At 37.9% G+C, this 24,612-nt stretch overlaps 1 protein-coding gene across 2 annotated transcripts in view; it reads left to right on the top strand.

Annotated features, from left to right (window-relative positions):
• Positions 1 to 4,274: 4,274 nt before the first annotated feature.
• Positions 4,275 to 24,612, top strand: part of LOC103147219 (dystrophin) — a 183,035-nt gene continuing 162,697 nt past the window's right edge. For both annotated transcript variants that reach the window (XM_016678201.1, XM_016678200.1), the window contains exon 1: positions 4,275 to 4,555. In XM_016678201.1, coding sequence (XP_016533687.1) covers positions 4,474 to 4,555 — 82 coding nt within the window. In that variant the 5' untranslated portion in view covers positions 4,275 to 4,473. The remainder of the gene's footprint in view (positions 4,556 to 24,612) is intronic.

Below are 24,612 nucleotides of genomic sequence, written 5' to 3'. Positions count from 1 at the left end.
TAGCAGCTTTTGGTGACATTATTATTAATAATAATTAGATTGTTTTTGAATACGATGCAGGATTTAAAATGAACTGATGAAGATGGTCTATGTGTCTAATCTGGCCGGGGAGAGATGTCTGCGGTTCCCTTCAGGACCTGTTACCCCATCAACCCGATGTGGAAGATTAGCTGGGCAAATGCCTTTCCATGCAGTTCAGCTTGATTCTCATCTCTCTTCAGTTGCTGTGTATGAGATTTCTCCCATTGACCTCGGTTTCTCCGGCAGGATTTCAACTGGGACAATCAGCAAACAGAAAAAGTTGTGAACGATGATATCGATTTTCTGGGCTCTGGGTTCCTTTAGGGTTATAACCTGCTTGTAGCTTCGTTCCCCGACTCTGCAGTGAACAAAGTCTTTCAATCTGTGTTGGCCACTTCTCCAAGCATTGAGAAATTAAAGTCGGACCAAGAAGAATGTTTAAGACATTTTATTACTGGTAAAGATGCCATTTGCCTTGGCATTTCTATTTTAGGATGGTTTGCATTTTCCGGTAAGCTTCATTGCGTAGATTCCTTCATGATCAAGCTGGCACATTTTATACATCACGGCCAAACACCAGCAATTGGGTATCATAATCTAATTCTTTGGAACTTGAAGTTCACACCTCCATTAGACAATCATTTCTCAATAGCCGAGGTACTAGACCCCGTGTGTGAAGCAAAGCGTAAATCAGGGGTCCCCAAACTTTTTCCTGTGAGGGCCACATAACTTTTCCCTTCTCTGGTGGGGGACTGGAGTTAGTTTGTAACAGAAAAAGTGTGACGATTGGAGGAGTGCCTAAATGTAAAAAATTATTGTTTTCCAGAAAGCACAATCAAATAACCCTCTCTGGGTTCTTCACAGAACAAAAGTCAGGAAATAAATAATAACACTATTAATGAAATAAATAACAACCAAATAACCCTCTGTGGGTTCTTTACAGAAAAAAATCCAGGAAATAAAACTATTTATGAATAAATACCATATTTTCCGCACTATAAACCGCACCCCCAAAGTTTAAAAAAAAAAAACAAAAACAGTAAACATACACATAAAAGCCTCAGATATCTCTACCGCTCTAGATTTTCCACAATGATGCAGCAGCAGCAGCAGAGGGGGACGGACACCCAAAATCTGAGTCATAACAGGTCAATTGAATATCACATTTATTACGGTTGACAAAGAAAAAGGTGCCAAGTTTAGATTTAACTGAACTGATTACGGTAGTTTCCGAACTGTAACTGTAAAAGTGCTGATCCTTCGTGTCTGATAGTAGCATGTGCTGAATGAAAATGGGCGCTTTCTTCTTCTTCTTCTTCTTTAGACTTCAACGGCAGCTTGCATCCATTATTGTTGCACTACTGCCATCTACTGGATGCTAATATCTATACGTCAAATTCTCATAATGATCCCAATATTAGTTAAAAAACAAAAAAATCTTCATTTCTCCCTCAATGCTATTTAACTGATCAACAACATTCTCAAATTTCAATTCCATATAAAAACCTAATTCTGTTTCAATGGGCGCTTTCTTCTTTTATTTCCAATTTTGACTTCCAATGAGTCACTTCCTGCTAAAGAGCCCCCTGATGGTTGAAGAAAAATCCACATATAAGCCACATGGTTCAAAGCTTAGGAAAAAAGTAGCGGCTTATAGTCCGGAAAATATGTATATGAAAAGAAAAAATCTAAATGCTCTCAGGTATTGTTCAGGGGGCCACATCAAATGCGGAGGCAGGCCGGATCCGGCCCCTGGGCCGTAGTTTGGGGACCACTGGTGTAAATCAAGGAGCTGTTTTTTTTTCCAAGCTAGTGGGACACAACAAATAGAAATTGATCTTAAGTATGTGTGCATAGATGCGTGTCTTTGTCAGTGACCTTTGGGACAACCTGTGAACAACAAAAACCTCCAGCAACTGTGGCAACTGCGGCCGTCAGACAGCAGAAACTGATGCCAGAGAACTCTGATGTGGTTTGTTTTGAGTTTTAGCTGAAATTGTGATTTGATTCTAACCGTATCAGAAAAACATTTGTTCTGCTTCTGGTGCAAAGTATAAAAGAAAAAAAGACCAGCAGCACAACGCTTACTTCAAGATATTTATTGTTGTATCACTGTCATCTTTAAAATGTAATTTAAGAGAGAGATCATCTCAAAGCAGAAAGGGGTACAGTATACAACACGTCAAACATAGGTCCAGTGCAAAAACAAGGCAACAGAAGTTTTACTAACTACATGACTAAGAACATTAAAATTTTTCACATACATATATATTTATATATACTCATGTATTTGGTCTCATTAATCACAATGTCATGGAAAACACCGATTATTTTCTAAAGCTTGAATCATTTAGCCCAACATCAGTTTTTGATTTAAAAAAAGTCAATAAATGATCAGCATTTTGGAGATTTTGCATTTCATCAGGTAAGGTAATTTTATTTATATAGCACATTTTCAGCAATAAGGCAATTCAAAGTGCTTTACATGAATTAAAAGGAAATACAAACAAAATAACAAACCAAGGGAAAAAGAGGAAAGGACACATTAGGGCAAATAACAACAATCAGACAAAACAAAGGGCAAAACAAACCACTTTGCTCAGCCTCCCTACAAAGTCCGATAAAGGTGTTGTTTTTCGAGGAATGTCCTTGGGAGAGCTCAGCTCCACAGCTGCATGGCTAACAGGAGGGGGTGAGATGGGAAGGAGTGTTATGTTTACATATCTTCAAGGAGATTGGAAATATGCAGCCCTTCCAAGGCGACACGGGGAAAGCCAATTCAGAAACAGAATGTCTTAGGTCGGGAAGATTATAGATTTCAATCTTCCCTAAAGTCTCTCCGATACGTCTCAGTTCCTAATCATCCAAATTAGTTTGGTCTTTCCACTGAGCCGAAACTAGCAACTTCTCCAAGATCGATTCCATTCCATTAGTGAGTTTTAGAGTCCTCAGCTGGGCTGTGAGTCTCAGCAAGACTCGCATCCAACTCTGTCCACACCAACAGTGTGAGTGTTCCCTAGTTCGGCCAAGTCTGTCACAAATTTGATGATAAACCAGGTATCCACAAGCTCCAAACAGCAGAAATCCTGTTATCATGAATAAATCCAGGGTGAATCCCGCTGGATGTGTCCCCGCAGGACAAGAGGGCTCTCCTGTGCCCAGACTTCTCATTGAGAAAATTTGATCCATTGCATTGAGAGACCGGTTGACCAGATCCATAATTTGTAGATTTGGAGGATGTGCAAAGAAAGGCTCCAAAAATCAAGAAAAAGACAGGACAAAAACAGAGCAAGCAGGGCAGGCATGGACAGGGAGGGAGCAGAGGTAAAAAGCGTCCACCTTCGCCGAGAGCAAGAGAGAAAAATAACTGTATTACCTAACCCCGTCTCCATTGTCAGCACTGATGTCCATCAAGTCAGTCAGAACTCAGTCTCCATGGTAACTACTTGTCGTAAACTCATTTTACACTCTGTTTTGGGAAAAGAATTACATGTCCAGTCCACCTTATGCTTTCTGTGATCTGGTTGGGATGTTTTTGGGTGAATTAACTGGTTTCTTTTTTAACAAGATTCATTCAAATTTTAAAAAATACTTTATTTATCCCTAAAGGAAATTAAATCTTGTTGTAACAAGTTATTTTCGTGATTCTGTGGGCAGGATGGATGTTCATGGCAGTCAAAAAAAAAGTCATAAGCAAACTATGCTAATCCACCTACTTAGCTTTTGCCTTTTTAAGTCTCTGGTTTGCACTGTGCCAAATACAGTGATGTGCTGCTTATGGCCGGTGGTGTTCAGGTAATTATTGTTTACACTGGTAAGTGTATTGAAATTCAGGAGGACCCTACAAAAGTACCTATATACGAAACAAACTATCACATTGTTTTTGGCTTCCTTTTTGTTTAATAAATTATGCCACTATGGAATCAGTGGGTTAAGTTTGTGTGCACTTTGAAGTTTACTTTAAAACGTTAAAGTTCTTGAATTGACTGATGAGTGTGCTTTCTTTTTTTTTTACCATGACTTATGACTGCTGTCCGCCCCCGAAGGCCACAGCTTTGGTCTGTTTCAAACTCACCTTGATATCCTGTAACTAGGCTGTATCCTCGTCCCAGGGAGGAAATAAATGTCATGGACAGGGAGATTGAGTTTTACGCTTGGTGTCTGCCAAGCGGTTTGAGCCACATCATAACAGCTTACTATTTAAAGGTGGGAATGCTCCGAGCCACCCCTCCACTCCCTCATCCTGCCACCTGCTCCTGTTCATCTGCCCTTCAGTGACAGACCAATCGGTCCTCCTTCTCTTCCTGCTTTAGTCCGTCTTACCTCCTGTGTCCACTCCTTATACCCCACCTTTGACTCGATCTGGATTTGTTCCCTTCCCTCCTTCCTTGAGGATTTAACTTGACCGTTTGGCTCAGCGGTAACTAACTTTTCACAGCTGGTGGCCTGGTGATGGCGGAGGGCGTGCGTCCTGAGGATTACTGCGACGAGCCAGTGGAAGATGAGTTCGGAGAGATCATCAAGTGTCGGTCTGGTAAGAGATCAAAGCCTCCTGTGTGTGTGTGGGTCCAGGAGCGTACTGACCCATATGCTGCTGACTGAGATATCAGGTGTGTGTGTGTGTGGGTCCAGGAGCGTACTGACCCATATGCTGCTGACTGAGATATCAAAGGCTGCAGTACACTGTTGCTGATCGTGCTCCAAGCTAGTGACAGCAAAGAGAGGGGGTCACCCAAAACTTTTTAATTGTTGCATCACCAATATACCAACTGATGCAAAATTTGAGTCTATATAGTTGATTTCAATCTTTATTTTTCTACAAAATACATTTCTGTATGGTTCAAATATAAATAAACTATAAAGTTTACTTGTAGATGACTTTATGCCTGAACAAATAGCTTAACTTGACTGGTGTTAGCTTAAAGCTAAAAACATGTCAGTGCCACTGTCATGCATAAAGTATCATATGACTTCCAATAGGAAATGAGCACACCAATCTGTAGTGACTGTGCATAGTTTCCTTTTGAGGTTATATTTTTGAACTATCATATGAGACAGAACAATTTTATTGTCTGGACGACATGTTTAGTATCTACTCTTGATATGAGAGGACTTGTTGGAGAACCAAAACAGACAGGGAGCAGACAGGTGTCCAACTAAAATAGTTTGACTGACCATCCGACACTGAACAATAAAATCATTAACCATGTAGAGTGCTGTGAAAAACTATTCAACCCTTTACAGATTTCCTCCATTTTTTTTGTTTTTTGTCTTTGATGTTTCTGATCATCAAAGATAAACTGAGTAAATACAAAAAACTGTTTTCAAATGATGTTGTCATTTATTAAGGGGTAGGGGGGGAAACTTCCCAGGTCTAGTCACCGCAAGCCCAGAAATAGTCATTTGACCTCATCTGGCAAATCAAGAATTAGCTTAAATAGAACCTATGTGACAATTTAACGTTCTCAAAATTTCAAAACGGCAGAGGAAAAACAAAGTTGTTAGTATCTACACATTCGGGGAAAGTTACAAAACAACAGGGAGATAGGCCATCCAGAAACTTAGAAAAAGATGGAACCGTGGGAAACTTTAATGGAGTGGAAGGTCAACCAAATTACTCTTTCATCAAGAAAGAGTAATTTGGGGGTACCGCCCACGTTGAGAACCGCTACTCCAATGTTTATAGTATAAACTGCAGCCGGAGTCGGTGCTTTAAGAAACTTGAAAAACTGTAACACTACTGATTTAGAAAAGTTAGTGTTGTTCATCAAGAGGTCATCAAAGAACCTAGAACAATAGGAGAGGCATTGCAGGCCTCACCTTGCCTTCTAAGGTCAGAATTAATGATTCAAGAGAATGGGCGAAAATGACCTTCATTTCAAGGCCAAAAGGGAAAGTTCAAGGCAAAGTTTCAAGGCCAAAATCACTGCAGAACAAAAACAACAAAAAGGCTGTTTTTCATTAATTATCTAAAGACCTTGATGATGAATAAGACAAAAGATTGACTTTTTGGAAGGTGGGTGTCACTTTCCATCTCATTTAACATTTGGTGGTAGTGTGACGTGTGGGACTGGTTTGCTTGATGTGTCGCTGTTATTGGTGGAGCTGGTCATTCTTCTTCCAGTATAAATCCTTGAAGTAGAACGTTTGACCATAAGTTCATGACAGCTCGGGTTACGCAGCAGGACAATGACCCAAAGCACACCTGCAGGTTCACCAACGAATGACTCCAAAAAATCTCAAAAGTTTTGGAACGAACTAGTCAAACTCTGGATTGAAATTGGTGCAATGGCGAGAATCTAAACAGACCGTTTGTGCTCAAAACCCGTAAAATGTGACAGAGTTAAAGCAGTCGCTCAAAGAAGATCGGAGAGAAATTCCTCCATAGTGATGTGAAACAGTCATTGCCAGTTTTGGTAAGTGCTTGATGGCAAAACCCATTGGTAGGTTTATGGAGGTAGCCTTATTCTCCAATATCGTCAACTGTTGGAGAACTCGCACGAGGTTGGTAAGGTCAGGAATTATGTTGGGTAAATGAGTCCCGGATCCCTGTCTGCATAAACAACGTCTTTAGCTTCTGTCTGCTTAAATAAAGCCTGATTGACTAAATAAGCCCCTTCCCATGTCCCCGTGACTTGTACACACACTCTCTTGTGTCTGTCTTGCCCACTGTACCCTCTGGTGTAGTTGGTGGGTCATCTCCAGCTGGAAATAGCATTCAGCTGGCCAGGCAGACTGGTGTCAGATCGCCCAGTTTGGAAGCTATCACTCTGTCTTTATCTTTCTATCTTGTGATTTTCTCCCAGTTCTCTATTCTCCTCTAAGTTCATATCTTTGTATCCCCGTCAGGCGATTCTTGTTTATTCTCCTTATTTTCTGTCCCCTCCTCCTGTGTTTCTTTCTTGTGCTGCTCCTTTATCTCAGCGTGATGCATCTTACCACCCATGTTGTTGTCGCTGTGTGACTGGACTTTCTGTCGGGAGCTAAATCCGGCCTTCTATCTTTGTGCCGTAGGCCTCACTGGAGATACTTAACATACTGTCTGGAATACTGTCCTCCATCAGCGTATCAAGAGGTTTCAAGCTGAGAATGTTCAGTATTTCTTTGATATATACCCTCACTTTGATCTTGAAGATGTGTAAAGCCTTCCATGCAGCTAATAAAATGAAAAAAAGTCAATACTAAGTTTTAATATTAATAGAAATATAAATGTGTGTGTGCGCATGCACGCACAAAGTAGGTGTGTATTAGTTTGTCTTGTGAAATTCTAAGGAACTGCCCTCCACCCTCTGATTTAAATCATCCAGCATAGCAACACACATTAAGAAACCACATTTATACATAATTAAAACAACTTTGCATGGAGCTGATAATAGCTGCAGCTATTATTTGGCAAATTGGCTTTCAAGGTCTGTCTCTTCTTCTTTTGTCATTGATTTGTCTGTTTTTTTCAAACTGAACTCCATCCTAAGGTTTCAGAAAGTTTTTTTCCCCCACAGAACTAGATTAAAAATGAACAAAGAGAAGCAGGTGGCCAAGAAAACTACAAAACATGTTCAGAAAGACGGAAGAAGTATTGATCCAGAGCTCTTCTGTAATCTAACAGTGCAGTCTGGATTGTTGGAAGCTAAAGGAGATGAAGTAAAATCTGGTTGGACGCTTTTTAAATATTCATAAGAACCACAATGGTTAGTTGTTTAGGTTCATATTGAGCAGGTGCTACAAAGAAAACAAATTGAACAATTAAACAAAATTATTTTATTTGGACTGTAAATGATGGGGCAACGGTCAAGTCTTTGATTGGACTGTTATAACACGATTGTATTCCGTTATTTTATTGTTTGTATTTCATTAAGTTGTCTCAAGGGACTTATCTAGCGTTCTGTTGACCAAAAGTAAAAAGATCTCACTAACCATAACTAATAGTTATTTTTAATTTTAATTTTACAAATTCTTCTAAAGGAAGTTTTTTTTTTCTTTTTATCCTGGTGTTTTTGGACCTCTGGGACAAATTTGGACATAGAAACATTGAATTGAAATATAAATGTGCTCACCCCTCCCGACCCCACTGAGGGACAAGGGTGTTCAGAAAATGGATGGATGGATGGATAAATGTACTCAGTGGAAACACGCCAATTTTGAGAAAAAACTCACCTTTTTCAATAAGTTTTTGCGATAGAAATTAGAAATTAGTGTATTTTGCAAAACTTCAATGGGAACAATTTTTCTGCATCACCCGAGTCATCTGATCCACAACCGGATGTTACTACTGGTGGAAAAAACAACGATGATGACAGGAAGTAGTAGGATTATGATGTTTTTTTAATGACGTTATTTTAACAGGATTTCTTATTTAATTGAACACAGCAATTGTTTTTTCTGTGTTTTTTTTACATTAGCAGAATAGCAACAAATTTTTGTCCACATTTGTTCTGGAAACGCAGCTAGTGAAGCAGCAACATGGACTTAGTTTTTCACAGTTTAGCATGGTTTTTAAAAGAAATTGTATTTTCTTTCCCCTGTAAAATGTGTCAGTTTGAATCAGCCTTTAGTGGCTTCAGAAGAAACCAGACGCTCAAATTTTAAGTTCAACTAACGGCTTGTGTTTGGATAGAGAAGACAAGGAGAAACATGTGAAACATGAATAAATAAAATGATTAAACTGAAAGCAAAATAATAGGATATTTAGCCTACTGAAAAAGTAAACAACCATTCATCATGTTGAGCTATAAGCCGACAGAGGAACAGATGTACAGTGAACCTTCCTGTGGTGTGAACAGAATGGAGGGCAAAGCTTCAAATGAAACAAAGCTATAAGTAATTTTTCAAGCCTGACTGAGGAACACCCTTCGGGAAATCCAATTTTGAGGTTGGCAGGCTGCATGATGCAGGAACCGGGCTTACAGGAATGAAACTGTAACCAAAAGGCAGTGCTGGGATTAATTGGGAACAGAACACACCGAGCTTTGCATCTAAAATGAATCTGGGCTTACAGGTAAAACAGTTTTTCTGCCAAGGAAATAATTAATGGTCAGCCATCTTAGGTAGAGTTAGAATTCTGCTAAATTAGCTGGATTACAATGAGTAGGAACAGGATCGCTTACTGTTTCTCTTGGACCATCAAATAAGGTTTTTAATGTTTGCACTTTGGCTGGTATTCTGAGTAAAAACAAAAAACAGGGAACAGTTATGGCTTAGAGCAACAGCCATCACCGTTTTGAGGTGTTATAATTCTGTTTTTAATATTGCAGTAGATAAACTGAGTAGATATTACACTGGAAGACTTTCAACCCACCCGCTCATATCTTATTGTTTTGCTTTTGTTTCCTGTTCAATATTTCAACTCAGCATTTGCTGTTGTTGTTCCATGGCACTGAATCCAAAGGACAACATGTTCTGTGTTGCCTCTAACTTTGATAAAATTACCTTTCAAACCCTGGGGAATCCCAATTCATTGACCCAAAATTAGAATTGATGAGGTTTATTATGATTTAGATCTAATTCTGAAACCATATAGGCCTTAATTTAATACTGGTGAGGTAATTTGTATTCAGGGACTGGCAAGCAGGTTATGAATTGTGCGTAAATTTACCCTGGCTTGCAAACAAATGGATATAATGACTTTCTGAGCTATGAAAAAAAAAAAAAAATAGGCTGCAATTCTTTTATTATTTTTCTTTCATTGTCAAACTCTAGAGGAACTAATGTTTCTGTGATCTGATTGAGCTTTATTATAAAGAGTGGTTTAGATAGCAAACATTAATGAAATACATTTTAGCTCATAAATGTTACTTGCAATAACGGTTGGTATTTTTATTTTGGGGGATAATGGAAAATCTACCTAAACATTTAAAAACACAACTTAAAGGAATTTTCTGTTAACATTTTGCCTCATTTTTAGTTTGCGTTTCCAGCAAAGAACCGTAAGTTATGTTTATGTTTGTATTTATATTGATAAAATATGTCAACTTTGATAAATGTAAAGACTGTCTCGCCTTTGGTTGAGGATGTTTCTGTGTCGAAGCAAGAATTCAAACTTGTTCAGATTAAGCTAGTTTAGCAACAGTGCTAATGCTAACGTCAAACTCTGTAACCAGCAGAGGTTGCCTAAAAGCAGTCGACGGTAATGAGCAACATCTAAGCTGTGGCTGTCAGGTAAAAGCTTTACACGCCATGTTAGGAAAATTTTTAAAAATGAATGTTTCGGTGCCGCATAGCAACAGAGTTCATACGTTAGAAGAAGTCAAATTAGCTAGCAAGTGCCGCTTCTTTACCGTGAGGCACTTTGTTACCAATAAAAAATGCATCTTTGCTGTCTTTAAGCAAAAAGTTGAGATGGCGGCTTGTTAGATGAAAATTTCATAATTAATGACTACTTATGGAACATTTTTGTACAAGTCAAGGACAAACACTTCAACCTTGTTACATTTAAATTAGCGTTAAGGAAGATGATACTTGGATAAAGAAGTTCAGGGACGTCATTGGTATGCAAGTTATCCTGTTTATGAATTGATTTTGCAGCTGTTTCAAACTGCGCTTTAATTAATGAAAAATAAATCAAGAAATATTGCGTAGTTGGAACTAAGCTGTACATTTTCATCTATGTTCTTCTGCCTACTTCAACCTACCAGCTGGATTTCATGTTTTAATCAAAATTCATCTTTAATTCGGCCAAAATAAGCAAAATCAAACTTTCTCAGAATAATAATATTTTTTCTGGGGGAAAAAAAATTATTATGATCTTAAAGGGTGTTATTGTAACATTTATGTCATGAACACACCCAAATCAAATGATGATTTAAACGTGTGTGTGTGGTGTGATCTGTTTGTAGATACTCCCTTTAACACATTGGGAAGTGAACTCAAATATTTGAGTAATTAAATAAACCATTTAAAAAGAAATCACCTTAAAATTTTTGGAATTTAACAAATTGTGATAAGTGTCAGAAAGAAAGAAAATTAGCATATTGTTTGATAAAATTTTTTTGATTATGATCACCCTACATAAAATATTTGCCTGTCTGAACAATTTTATTGGTTAAATTCTAACAGTTCATTTTATGATTACAGGCTGGAAAAAAATAAAGTTGGCTTTATTTATTAATAAAATACTGAGTTTGGAATTTGAAGCAGAATTTAAGGGAAGCAAAATTACACACAATCAGAAATGTGAAGATCTGGAATTTTTTTAAATTCAGAATGAACGCTAATAAGTAATACACATTATAGCCAGGAGATGGCAGCAGAGACTCCTACTGGCTGGGGAAAGCTTCCTCAGAGGCATGCGAGTTACTGGCAATAGAGATGAGTGCGTGGGAACAGATTCTGTTCTTAGGAGAGTTGAGTCTGGCTCTAAATTAAAGAAAGACAGGTTGGGTTGACCCAGACAGAGAGCAAGAGAGGGGACAGAAAACAAGCTCTAAATGATAAAGGAGGTGGAGGAGAAAAAAAAAACAGCTGTTGATTTTTTCAGGGAAAAGAAAGCTGGTGGTAAAATAAATGAGTGGGTTGTGGGTAGCGGTGGATATGAAGGCTGGAACGGAGGGTTCACTGTATGATCTGACCCACATGGAGTTTCTGGGTCATTATAGACCAGAAAAGGAAGAGCAGGAGGCTGTTTGGGAGGGACTGGTAATGAGTCTGACAGTTGAGGATCCCAGGGGATCTCCTTCCCTAATCATCAGACACACACAAGCCTGTGCATACAAAAACGAAGAAAGGTTTTGGATAATGCTAGGGATTCTCCTCAAATCAGTTTGCAGCTCCCCTCATCCTAATGGAGGTGGGCTGACAGCTCCCTGCAAGGTCTTCAACGATTAGTCAGGAGAGAGCAAGAGTCATGCTGGGAACAAGTCAGCAAAAATGACTCCACAGATCATTGATGCAAGAACCCTTCATGCTCACTGCTAGTCTCACGTAGTCAGCATGGCAGCCTTTGAGGACATCACTATGGGCTGTTAAGGTGTTGGGAACCTGCTGAGTACGAAGAAGGAATCATTAATTCATTAAATCAGACTGCAAATAGTTGACACTGGGCTTAGCGTCTGAATCCTCTCCGATTCAGCAGTGGTGAGGGTTTAAAGCCTGCCAAAGTGTGGATCTAAAGTTGAGGTGGGAACTTTGAAACATGAATTACACTTGAGCAAAATTTCTCAGAAATAGGGAAAATGTTCACAGGTGTGTGCTTTTTCGGTATGAGACATAAACAAATCAACAAAACCTGTAATCGAATCGTTTGTGTTGGTTAAAGACTCGTCCATCCTTTGGCTTTGAACAATTTGGCTTTATTTAACAGATAAGGCAATCCTTAGTGTCCAAAAATTTTTTTACTGTATCAAAAGCTTTTCCTAGATCAATTAAAAAAACACCAGCGAACAGCAGAAATGTTTCATAAAGCCAAATTGGATTAAAATACCAGGAACTGTCCTGGTTTATTGACCATTCAAGAGTAGGATAATTTTTTATTACCTTAGAAACTGTAGAAAGTGAGCTAATAGCCGTATAATTACTTATTACTGCTAGGATTACTGGATTTAGGGATTGGCATAATGACAGAGAATTTCTCGGAGTCTGGAAAAAAAAATATTTGTGGAGTTATTCATAAAGCAGTTATTGGTGCTACTATTGTATTTTTTCAGGAATGTTACAGATGTATCTTTATTAAAAATGGTTCACTAGACACAAAGTCTGATAAGTCCAAGACCCAAATCCTCCTGAAACCTTCTGCGCTGAGTTATAAAGAAGAGAACTTCGTGTTTCTTACTTCCTTCTTACTGTAGTTTTTAACTGGACAACTTCCTTCTTAAACCATCCGTAATAAAAAGGAATTTTGTCAATCTGTCGTCAGCTGAGCTCCAGCTCTGTGTACTGGTGACTGAGTCGGCCCAGACTCATTACCGTCCTTCTGCGAAAGAGAGCGATAGGAAGTCTAAATGTGGTACTCCTCTGTCTCAGGGGTTTATGGAGAGAGGTAGCAAATATGCATAAAAGGGGGACATGTTTAATTTAGATGATTGATATTACCTTCCATATGCATTCAAGCTGAATCTTTCTACCTTAAGTACCTCCTGCAAACATTTAATCCAGTGATATCTCCTTCTCTCCGGAGTGAAAATCTGAACCGGTGGACTCAAAGAAAGCTTTCCTTTCTTCATCAGTGAATTGAGTTTTCTAAAGAGACAGCATGTTTCTATCTGCAGAGATTAGCATTGAATAACCACATCTCCTCGATCTGGCCGTGACTTTTGTCTGTCTGGAGGGAAAAATCACTCTCCGTGTAGAACCAGCTTTTGCTCAAGGTTCTTCCAACGCGGCTAATTTCAATTTGTCTATGAGAGTAAGACTGAGAAGAGAAATGTTCCTTCCAGCTTTGAAGAGACTAGATTATGTTGCATTATCAGCACCAAAACCCCAATGATGCTTCATTTCCAATAATCAGGAAACAAAAACAAACATGAGTTCATTAGTGTTGCTCTTATCGCACACTACGGGGGCACATTTACTAAACTGAGAAGTCGTGGTCGTAAAACCGTTAGCTAATCCAGCTCATTATGCTAATGGCCAAACCTATCTGGAAAAGACAAAATCATCACAGGGACAAAAACTAGTAATCAACACTCTACAAGGTACTTAGATAATGTAGAATAGTAACACATTTAGTTGTATTTCAATAGTTAGAACGTTATCAGTGTCATACTGTTAAAATAACTCCCAGTCTCACACAACTTGCAAAGTAGCTCAAGATCTCGAAACTTTCTCTAGGTCTCACAAATGTAACTCAGAATATTGCACTTCATAGGGTTTCTCAAAAATTACTATGGATTTCACAGAAGTGAAAAGTGACGTGCAAAATTAACTCAAATTTACTGTAGCTTTTACAAGTATCTTGAAAAAGTGTTTTGAGGTCTCAACACTTCTGGGATCTTCCAATAGTTTTCACAATCGCTCAAAAGTAACGAAACCAACAAAGTGTTATGTAGTAACTCAAAAGTATGGATCTTATAACTGTTTTGCTACATCTTTGCAGAAATACCTCAGGGTCTTTCAGTAGAGCTCTCAGAATTAACTCAAGATCTTGAGATGAAACAAAAGAAACTCTTGATCTCACAGAGATTGTGCAAGTCCTTGACAAAGTATCTTTGAAAGGAAATCCTCCAAAACCAGCTTTTTCCTTTTGGTTTGCTTTGCTGAGTTCAATATCTACAGACATGTTTCCAAAAACCAAATCATGACTAAACAACTCTGTGACTCAGTCCCTGTAATGAATACCTTTTAGCTTTTTAAGAAAACAAAATGACACATAAAGATGTTGTTTAGGGGCCAGTAGATGGTGGACGAATGCGTTTTAGAATAACCTCAATGTAAACATAGGACTATATGAATGTGCAAAGTAATTCTATCACCTCATTGTGTGCTTTCTTACTCATGTTAGCACATGTTTATTTCCTGCATTCTGTCTTTTTTGATTTTCTTTTTACTACCTCATCTTTTTCTCTGATTATTTTCTAAGGTTTTGTCTTGGAAGACCTTGGCTTACACAATTTGCCATTGTCTGACACCCAAGAAGACACATAAAAGCATCCTGAATCCCCCTCACATCTCTCTCGTTTTCCGTTGCTAACTCTCTCTAAAAGTCAAAAGTCACTGTCAGCAATGTTCTTTTCATTTTCCTTCACTGAGGTAGTTTTATAAGCTCATAATAAAAAGCAGAGATTGAATATGAGAGATGGCCTAAAGAATGTAGATGATGGAATTGGTAGAAAACTGAAGGTTGTGGAGAGAAAAAAAAAAAAAGTGATTTATGTGAGACTGTAAATGAGGACCGACTGAGAGGAGCGCGGGATGAGATGGAGGAAGCGACTATATTTAGTACAGAGGTTAAACAGCACAGCCCATCTTTGATAAATATTTATTTATATAACTCATCTGCTTTGATCTATTCCTTCGTGATTCAGGCTGTATGTTTAGAGTAGTTATCTAGACGGCGAACCTCTACTCCAGCCTCTATCAGCTTTTCTGCCAGTAATGCCCTGTAAGCGGCTCCATCCGTCACCACACCATGATGCAGCCACCACCATGTTTGACAGTGGAGATAGTGCGTTCAGGGACATTTCTAGTGTCGATTTTCTGCTTCACAGAATATTTTGTATGGGTACCAAATGTTTATTAAAAAAAATGTTTAGCAATACATATTAATGAATAGAGTTTCAATGTTGACTGTATATAATATCAGTAAGTATTAGTTGTGGAACATGAAAGCTAAATTAATATCAGCTATATAAATGAAACCTTTTTGTTCATGACAGTTAAAGGGACAGTGTTATATGTTTTCCAGGCACATAGTGCCATTTTATAGCACAATCAAGTAACTATGGTAACTTGTTAAAAAAAATACTGTAACACTTTATTTGAAGGGGTCTTCATAAGACTGATATGACACAGTCATTAACATGACATAACACCTATTAAGAGCATGAAGGAGTCTTTATGAATGTCTGACTGTTAAATAATGACACTTTTAATGCAACATTGCTTTAAAAGTTTCATTAAAAGTCCATTCAAAGTGCCAACTTTGCATTATTTGGTAACTATATACATTTTAACATACACATTATACGCTGTCTGCATGTCCCGTTAGGAAAGCCAACATGAAGCACCAAGGGACGCATTGAAGGAAAACAATCAAGGCATAAAGTTGCGAAAGGACTGACATGCAGATGAAGGAGTGAGGGATGAGAGACCCAGGAAAGGGTCTGTGGGAGGAGAGGACAGGGTTGTGATTGCACTTAATTGCTCCTCACATCCAGGGCGGGTCTAATCACTCTGAGGCTCGTGTGTTTGTGTGTGTGTGTGTGTGTGTGTGTGTGTGTGTGTGGGTGTGTGTGTGTGTGTGTGTGTGTAAATGTTTTCCAGCTCCCGGTTACAACCCTGAAGCTTGCTCATACTTTTAGCAGTGGTTCCTCATTAGGAAGCAGATGATACTGATGCTCCTTCTTCACCTTCAGCTCACACAGGGACGCCCTTTTAACCTCCACCAGCCTGTGAGGGGAGACAGGAAGTCAGCCCCCTCACTGAATGTTCCCACTGGGTGTATTACACCTGATTTCTGCTCCTGTTGATGATTTACAGTCTGTTTTTATTGTGGTCAAGTCACATTAGAAGGGAAAAGCTAATAGTCTAACATATTGGCATTCAAAATACAATTCTGATTCATTTTCACTCGTCGTCATTATTAGACTTCAGACTTTAAATTTAACAAATGCAATCAGCATTGGTCGCTATGCTTTTTTTATTAAATCATTTGAAAATGAATTAGTGAACTAAAGTACTGATACATTTTCAGTTTCTTTATTAGCAATTATGCCTCTGGCTGTTTCAAGCTTTCCATAAACAGTGTGTTGTAGTTGGAAAATAAAATAAAATAAAATAAATAAATAAATATATATAAGAAAAAAAAGTCACTAATCTTGACCTTTTTTTCCACTTATAGACTCGTTGAAAGCAAAAATGTCATTGTACAGTCATGTGAAAAAGAATTATCTAGTGTGTTTTTGATTTATTCGAACATGCTTTTGACATTAGTTTTAACAGAAATTAAATTAAAAACTAAAATTAGAACAAAGCTAAAATTTTAGCCTCAAACAGCTAAAATCCTTCTAGATGTAGTAGTAGTAGGGGGACTAAATAAAAATCCACGGCACACTTTTTAGATAATTAATGTAAAAAATTTGGAAAGTTATGTTTTTCTTTTTCTTCACTTAGCAATTATGCATGACTTTGTGTTGGTTCATGAAGTAAAATACGTTAAAGTTTGCAGTTCTGATGTGATAAAATGCTAAAGAATTTAACGCATCGCACTTTTCAGAAGCATTACATTAGGTTCTGGTTTCATTACAGTTTGTAATGGAAAATGTTGCTGCAAGCAGTCACCTTTTCACATAAACAGAAATATTCTAAATAATTTGATAGACACAATAAGCATTTCACATCAGTACTATAAATTGTTAACGTTTTGTGGCAGAATGTTACAGCTTCTGTTCCTTCCACTATGACAAACATTGCCACGCTTTTGTGTCTGATTAAAAGCTTACCCAAACACCCCCCCGTGCTTAATCATTCTGGGTGTGAGGCACATTTTAGAGGAGAAACTATTTCTAAAGTACTCGACAAGATAAACAATTTAATCAACCCTCTGGTTGTTTGGATCCATTGTCTGCTTCTGTGGTGTAAAGCAAAACCTCTCTGGGCAGTTTGTCTGTGATCAGCATAAAAAAAAAAAAAATGAAAGAAAAGGAGAGTTATCCTGGTTTTGTTTTGAGTTGAATTTGTTAGAAGCTGAAGATTATCCTTGCTTGAAAGGAAAACAGACTGTTAGGAAAGGATTAGAGGCACATAATTGAAACAATAGAGAACAATTTTTGAGATGCATTTATCTGGTATTGAATTTGGCTCAGACTTGTTTTGCTGGATATCTGCAGAGTGATGCTTCTTGTACAGCCTTCTGTCAGCCTTTGACCGCTATGTGAGGAAAGTTTAGCCCAATCCTCACTTCTGTGTGTGAAGTTCAGTGTTTATTGCATGTTCAACATGTTTCAGATCACCTCAAATCTTCTCACTTTGGTCAAATTTATTCACTCTCTCACCACTTTGTATTTTTTTTTGTAATTCTAAGTGGGGATAAATGTTGAGCCGTCATGATTTATTCCTGAAAACCATTATCAGAGACAAAATACAGGAATGTCATTTCTATTTATTACAGAATATACAATATTTTAAAAGGTATCTTATTAGGAGTGAGCATTTATCGCATTGTTTACCATTTATTGTGAAATATTTCTGATAATGATAAGAATTTTGACTTTGTTGTTTTGATAAATTTTAATTAATGATTTTTAAAAATATATATTATGTGAAATATTATTCTCTCCACTTTGTTCCACGAGAGCATCAATTAATGTCTTAAAAAAATACCTAAAAAGAATTAATCATTTTTTTATTGCTGTTTTTATTGTTATCACAAAATATTGTGATAAAATTCTAAGTCCATATCGCCCAACTGTTTATGTCTACACAACACACAGATATCTTAGCAATATGATACACTAACTTACAAGTAACTTTTTAGCAAGCTACAGAGGCTTGTTTTAAGTCAACAATTCCTCAATATTAATGAAAAAGTTCTAGTTCCATTGACAGATTACTCAATTTATTACAAGACATTTTTCCTGAGTTATAAGTTAATTTATCTGCCAATAGAACAATAACTTTTTTCATCAATATTAAGGAATTGTTTACTTTTTAAAAAAAGCCTCTATAACTTGTTGAAAAGTTACTTTTAAGTTAGTCATATTTCAAGTGTACCAAGATATTTGCACTAGAAACTAGACCAAAATTACTTGGTAAGATTTTATGTTTTTGCAGTGTTGTACTGTTTAATTGTGGTACTTAAGTTTTTCAGTGTTGTAAAAATTGCTACTAAATGTCCACATATCCAAATATGTTCCTTTATAATTAATAGTACTGATACCTAGATCTTGACCTTTGGGCTTACTTGTGGGATTTTAAACACACCCTGTCAGTACTGTTGACCAAATCAAACCAAAACAGGATTTAAAAGTAGAAAACCAAGGTCTGTGTTTCATACATGCTTGCTACTTATGTGTGAGTTTATGTAAAGACAATTTGGTGGCTAGTCTGAGCACACTAATTAAAATGATTTAATCCCCTTCATGGGATGGCTGGTGGCCATCCTATAATAATAATTCAGTTTATCACGTTGATTGAGAGAACTAATTATTTCCCAGTCATTTAACGCAGTGAAAATTATTACACTGGATTTTTTTTTTTTTTTAACTAACTGCAGGCTGTCAGGTGAATATTAGACAAGCTAATTACTTGCTGACCCAGAAACTGACATTTTTTAATAAAAAAATAACCTGAAGAAGTAAATAAAACACCACTAAATACAATATGTACAAGGTGTAAGATTTAGAGCTCATAAAATCCCCTTCTCACCGGATTAGGATGTTAATTACCCACCCTTCACCTAATTTCCTTAAATAAATTTGCTTTTTGAGTCACCTAGTAAACGTAGTGTACTTGTGTGTAATCTAATCTTAGTATAAATTCAGTTCTTCTGTAAAGGGATTTAGGGAACAACTAAGTCCGACTAAATAAAACATGTTCAGAGACACCGAAGTTGCATGACCTCTTGAAAGAGACAATCAAATGTAGGACATTTACTGCCCTTTTTAAAGGACCACTACTTTATTTCTGTTTTTGGGGTTTTAAAAAAAAAGTTTGCAAAAAAAAAAAAAATAAAATAAAAGGTGAATACATTTTTAGTCAATTGGATGTTATTTAGCATTTGTGCAGTAACTCAGTCATTTAGCTAGAAGAAAAAAACATGTATTTTCATGTCAGCTTTGCTTTTCTGGGTAAACTTGAAACCAATATATATATTTTTTTGTCTCTGTGACTATGCATGCCTTTGTGTCTGGGGGGTGTGTGATTTCAGCAGCACTCGTTAAGCTAATGACTTTACCCTCAGCGGGGTCGCTGTCCTCAGAAAACTTACATTCGTTTATCGCCGCTGGCAGCTGAACACCACAGATGCTTCAGCAGCGGTAAAAGGGATACAATACAGTATAGGCTCTGAGGTCGTTGGCAACCCGGGGGCCTCCCTCCAAACTTCCACGCAAGCCCGGAGGCGACTGGGGCCAAAACGCGGCTGCGGTGTTCAAAGACGAATAGGAGGGAGTGGAAATATCAGATCACAGCTACCCGCATCTGCTTCCTGTGTTGAGTTATTGTATCTAACAAAGCTAGATCAGGCCTTTTTATGATTTACAGTGTACCTGAGTGTGTGCCTGTGGCGTCTTTCTTCTTGCAGCCTTTTTTTTCTTCTTTTTGTTACACGGAGAATTGGGGGGTTTAGCCAAAAAGCTGGGGAAACGGCATCAAAGGAGACAACAAAAAGGATAAAAGTCAGCACGGACCTGCCATTTCACTATACTTAGGATATTCTATGAGGTGTTTCTCATTATTTGAATTACATCCATTTCAATTGTTTATTACTAATGATGCCAGCAGTGTGGGAGGAATTATAAAGTCTTTGCAATAGGCTAAAACACAGATAAAACACTTTAAATATGTGAAAACATCAGAAGAAATCAGCATTTATTGTTGGCCATCTGTTAACTGAAGACATGAACTCTTGACAAGGCATCACAGATCTTCCACCGTATATAACAAGTTTAAGGTACTTGCATACAACCATGAGGTTCTCAATGGGGTTCAGTGCAGTGGACTCTTAATTTTTTTCCAGAGCTGTATATAGCTCTGGAAAAAAGCTATATATAAAACACAAGTATACAAATACTTGTGTTTTGCATTTGCGAAACACAAGTATTTGGTGTTTCGCAAACGACGTGTGTTCGTTTTAATGACGATAGGGGCATCATTAAAATAAGTTTGATTTTTAGTGCTCAAACTGGTTGTTTGAACACTAAAACTCAAACAACCAGTGCTTAGTGCTTTCCTTAATACTTGTTCTTGGTTTCACTTCAAGCACATCTAGAGTGTTTGCTCCTGAAAAGCTCAAAGTTTGTCTCATCTGTCTCAGTTTAAGATAAAAAAGGATAGTGTGGAAGACTCCACTGTGACAGTTGGACAGAAAAAGCATTTTTTGGCAACAAACTACAAACATTGGTTTGCTTACATAGATAAAAAGAAAGAATTTAATGGTTGCTATGAAGACTTTGTGATCTTAAAGTGTCACTTTTGTTTGTACTTCTCTAACAAACAGCTTTGGGGAATATTTTTTTACTACCTCACTATCTTCCTCTACCTTTCCTAGTCTCTCCTGGGGCATCAGTAATTCATCCCAGACTTTAGTTTGTGCTCTCACAGCTGCTAAAACTTCTCTCCACTTGGCCACCTGCTTTTCCTGGTACCTCAGGGATCCCACAAGGTACCTGCGTTTGAAAGGATTTCTACCTCCTCTAACACGACGTGCCCACCAGCAGGATTGGGGCTTTCCAGCTTCCCTGAAGGCAAAGAAAAAACAGAAAATATCCCTGTCCTCTGAAAGATTTAATATTTGACTAATGTATTCCCTCCACTTTCTGGTTTAGCAAAATTTGCGGTTAAGATTGCAAGCTTAGCATTCTCGTAATCTTGAATTATTTCCTCCACACGCCCCTCAACAGACAAGAGCCTGCGTGAGCACGCATATTCCTAGACATACCCTTGACAGAACAGTCTCTGTAATGGCCTTGTTCTCCAGTCCCAAATGGCGATAAGTGAATTTTCATTAAGAGAATATTGAGAATTGCAATAAATTGTTTTAATGACCTGAAAATGGCTTTGCCTGTCTGTAGAGAGAGAGGGGGGAAGAAGAAGAGATGAGCTACAGCACTTTGAACAGCGAATATAGAAATGTGTGTTTTGACTGTTAAAGAACGTCCAGTTTATCTGTTAATAAGGGCATCCATATACACAGCTAGGAATTTTTGCCTTTAGCCTGATCGTTTTTTAGAGCTTTCATCCAATTATTTCACTTTTCCGACTCTTTGACTATCTGATGCATGGTGTTTGTTGTTCTTTAAACTCCTAATTGCTACACTTTCTGTTTGATATGTAGCAAACAGTTGAAGGTAATTAAGTATTTGGCTAATGTATGTGTGTGTTTTTAGTGTGTGTGTGAGTGTATGAGACACACACTGCCAGCAAAATTGGGCAGCAGATTGTGGTGATTTTCAGCCAGCTGGTCGGGACTGTTTCTCTTTTTTTTGTCTCTTTCACTCACACACACACGCATGCACGCACACACACACATCCTTGCAGACTTGTACTAGCTTTTACACAAAGGAAACTTATCGTCACAGCAATCGCAACTCCCTAACGAGATCCCCCAGCCAATAAGGAGGCGGGATTGGTGCCACTTCCTGCCCCGGCTGACTAATGGCTGTGAGTAACGGTTCGTGATCACTGTAAATAAAGGCATATGTTTGCAAGCTGCGGATGTGCTAGTTCACCGCTTTGTGTGCCATCTAGGCTGGCTTCTCCAGCTCCTAGCGATGAACTGTACTATAAGAAGTTTGCTTTGATCCAAAAGGTTGAGCAGGTGTAAAGTTAATAAAAGCAAGAGTGCTCAGTGTAGAACTGTGACATTATGGATTCTCCTGAGAAAATGTTGAGATATGTTTAAGGAAAAACCCGCAGCCAGAGGGAAATATGTTTGAGTTTCTGAGGTCACCATCCCATAGGTTTTAAATTCCTGCAGTCAGCAGTTCGGATTAAATGAGGCAAAATGCATTTCCATTTCAGCCTCCGTGTGTGTGTGTGTCACCACCTCCAAACCATGACTTGTTTTTCTTCTTTTCAGCAGATGTGGTAGATCTCAGAAGTCTCAAAGTGACACAATGATGAAACACTTTAAAACTAAAAATGCTGTTTGTCATCGTCTGAAACTTTCCTGCATGTCATCCACCTTCCTGTCTGATGACTCCAAAAAACAAAAAAGAAAAAAAGACAACAAAATTGTGGCATAAAATCTCAGAAAAAGGGCAGGTCTTGGGACATGTTGAAAAATGTGAACACCTCATCTCTCACACACCTTGCATAGCAGCCCTGCCTCAGAATCGGCACAATTGCAACTAAAACGTTTCAACGATGACCCAGTAATAACATCTCATTACCTCAGGCTTCACTCGCTTCAGCATGCTGGACGCTTGAAAATGAAAGTGAAACTGACTGCATCAATCTGGCCACTTGTTGACATGCATATTGCATTCAGATTTCGTCCCCAGATACTTAGCTATTCATTTAAATATGAATAGCTGTGCTTCCTTTACAGATGTGTGCCAACTTTAATATTCTGCTTACATAAAACCCCCCCACAATTTTCCTATTGCGGTGTTTCCATTAAATAAGAAATGCAATTAAAATCACACGTGAATAACTTTAACGTGATAAGTCACTAAAAAGCAACACTGTTTTTATTTATAAAGAATTTTGCATTAAAAAAATTAATTATTCTTCCATGTCACAATTATTCATTGTTTTTTTGTTGGCCTATCACTTAAAATCCCAATAAAGCACATTTAAATGTGCTGTTATATTTGTCAAGATGTAAAAATATTTTGGATATGAATATTTTTGCATTGCTTCGTATACGTGTTAAAGATTGCTTTTGATATCATTCCCAACGTAAAATTGCAGGATTCCACAACTACTGCTACACTTTATTACTGTCATGATCCGTGTTTCTGTTTTCTGTGTTCAGTTTCTGTCCTGTGAGTTTCTGTTGTCTCTGCGTCTTCCCCGTTGGTTGCTTCCCAGGTGTGTCTAGTTACCTGATTACCCTCCCTGTATTTAAGTCCACCTGTTGTCTCTGTCTCTTGTCGGGTCCTTGTCAAACGTACGTCGTATGTCATTTATCTGCCTGCCATCACAGTAGAACTGTAAAGTCCTGTGTTGGTTTAGCTCTCTTTTTCAGTCCTTAGTTTTTCAGTTGCTACCGGTAATTAGCTGTGTGCTAACTCTCTGCCGTGCCGCCTGTTCTGGACTGTTGAGCTTTCTTCATTAAATCCATCATCATCTTTATCACAACCTGGGTCTCTGCGTCTCTCCTCACCACCTCGCAACCACCACACCTGACGATCACTTTCTTGTCTTGGTTCACATCTTGGCTTCAGTCATTATCAAAGTGGGACAGTCATTAAATGGTATCATCTTGGTAATGCGTAATAGAGGACACATTCTCTGAAATATATTAAAAACATCTTGACCTTAAATCAGAACACAGAAAAACATTAGAATAATAACTGATGCGCTGAAAAAACTTTAGGAATCTGAGGCCACTATAAAATAGCTCTCGGTAAATCTGTTAAAGCAAAAGTGAAGGCCAGCTGTGAAAGCTCTTAATTAAAGACAGCTAGAGGGAGAAGCCGATTTGTTCCGTTTTGTACTCAAGCTGGGTGTAACCGAGTCTCCCACTTGCAAGCCAGGATTACTAGTTAGGCATAACGAGCAAACCAAAGAAACCAAAAGGCTTCTAAATTAAATATGTGGGGTGGGAGAAAAATCAGAACATGTAAATTCTAGCCTGGATGTGTAGAAAAGGACCATTCTGAGGTCACTATTTGATATACTCAGCCAAAATTCTGATATAAATACATTTTAACATGTTTATTATACTAACAAGTAGAATAGAATAGAAGTACACACCGTACTTGTAACAAGTCTGTCATTTTCTTTCTACTTTGCAATTATACACTTTTTTTTTTCCGGTGCTGTAGCTTAGTTTAAATTATGTTGTATACAATTTTAACCAGGGGAGTTATTCAGTTATGTACTGCTTGATATTTCTCTGAAAATGTGAACACTCAAACAGGTTTCAGTTGTGTTTAATGTCGAAAAGCCTCTCCTGGTCTTTTATGCTCTAAACGTTGCAGAAAAACTTTGGTTCATAGCAGAAAGAAGAGAAAATAAATTAGACCAAAAGCCTTACAGGAACAGAGCTCCGGTTATTCTGGGGATGTACGACTCTGTGTGAATGTAACCTTTTCTCTCCTTGTCCCTGCTGTA

Source organism: Poecilia formosa, unplaced genomic scaffold, assembly GCF_000485575.1.
Source record: "Poecilia formosa unplaced genomic scaffold, Poecilia_formosa-5.1.2 Scaffold175, whole genome shotgun sequence".
Lineage (NCBI taxonomy): Eukaryota > Metazoa > Chordata > Actinopteri > Cyprinodontiformes > Poeciliidae > Poecilia > Poecilia formosa.
The sequence above is the reverse complement of the archived record's forward strand: the minus strand, read 5'-3'. Positions and strand labels throughout refer to the sequence as shown.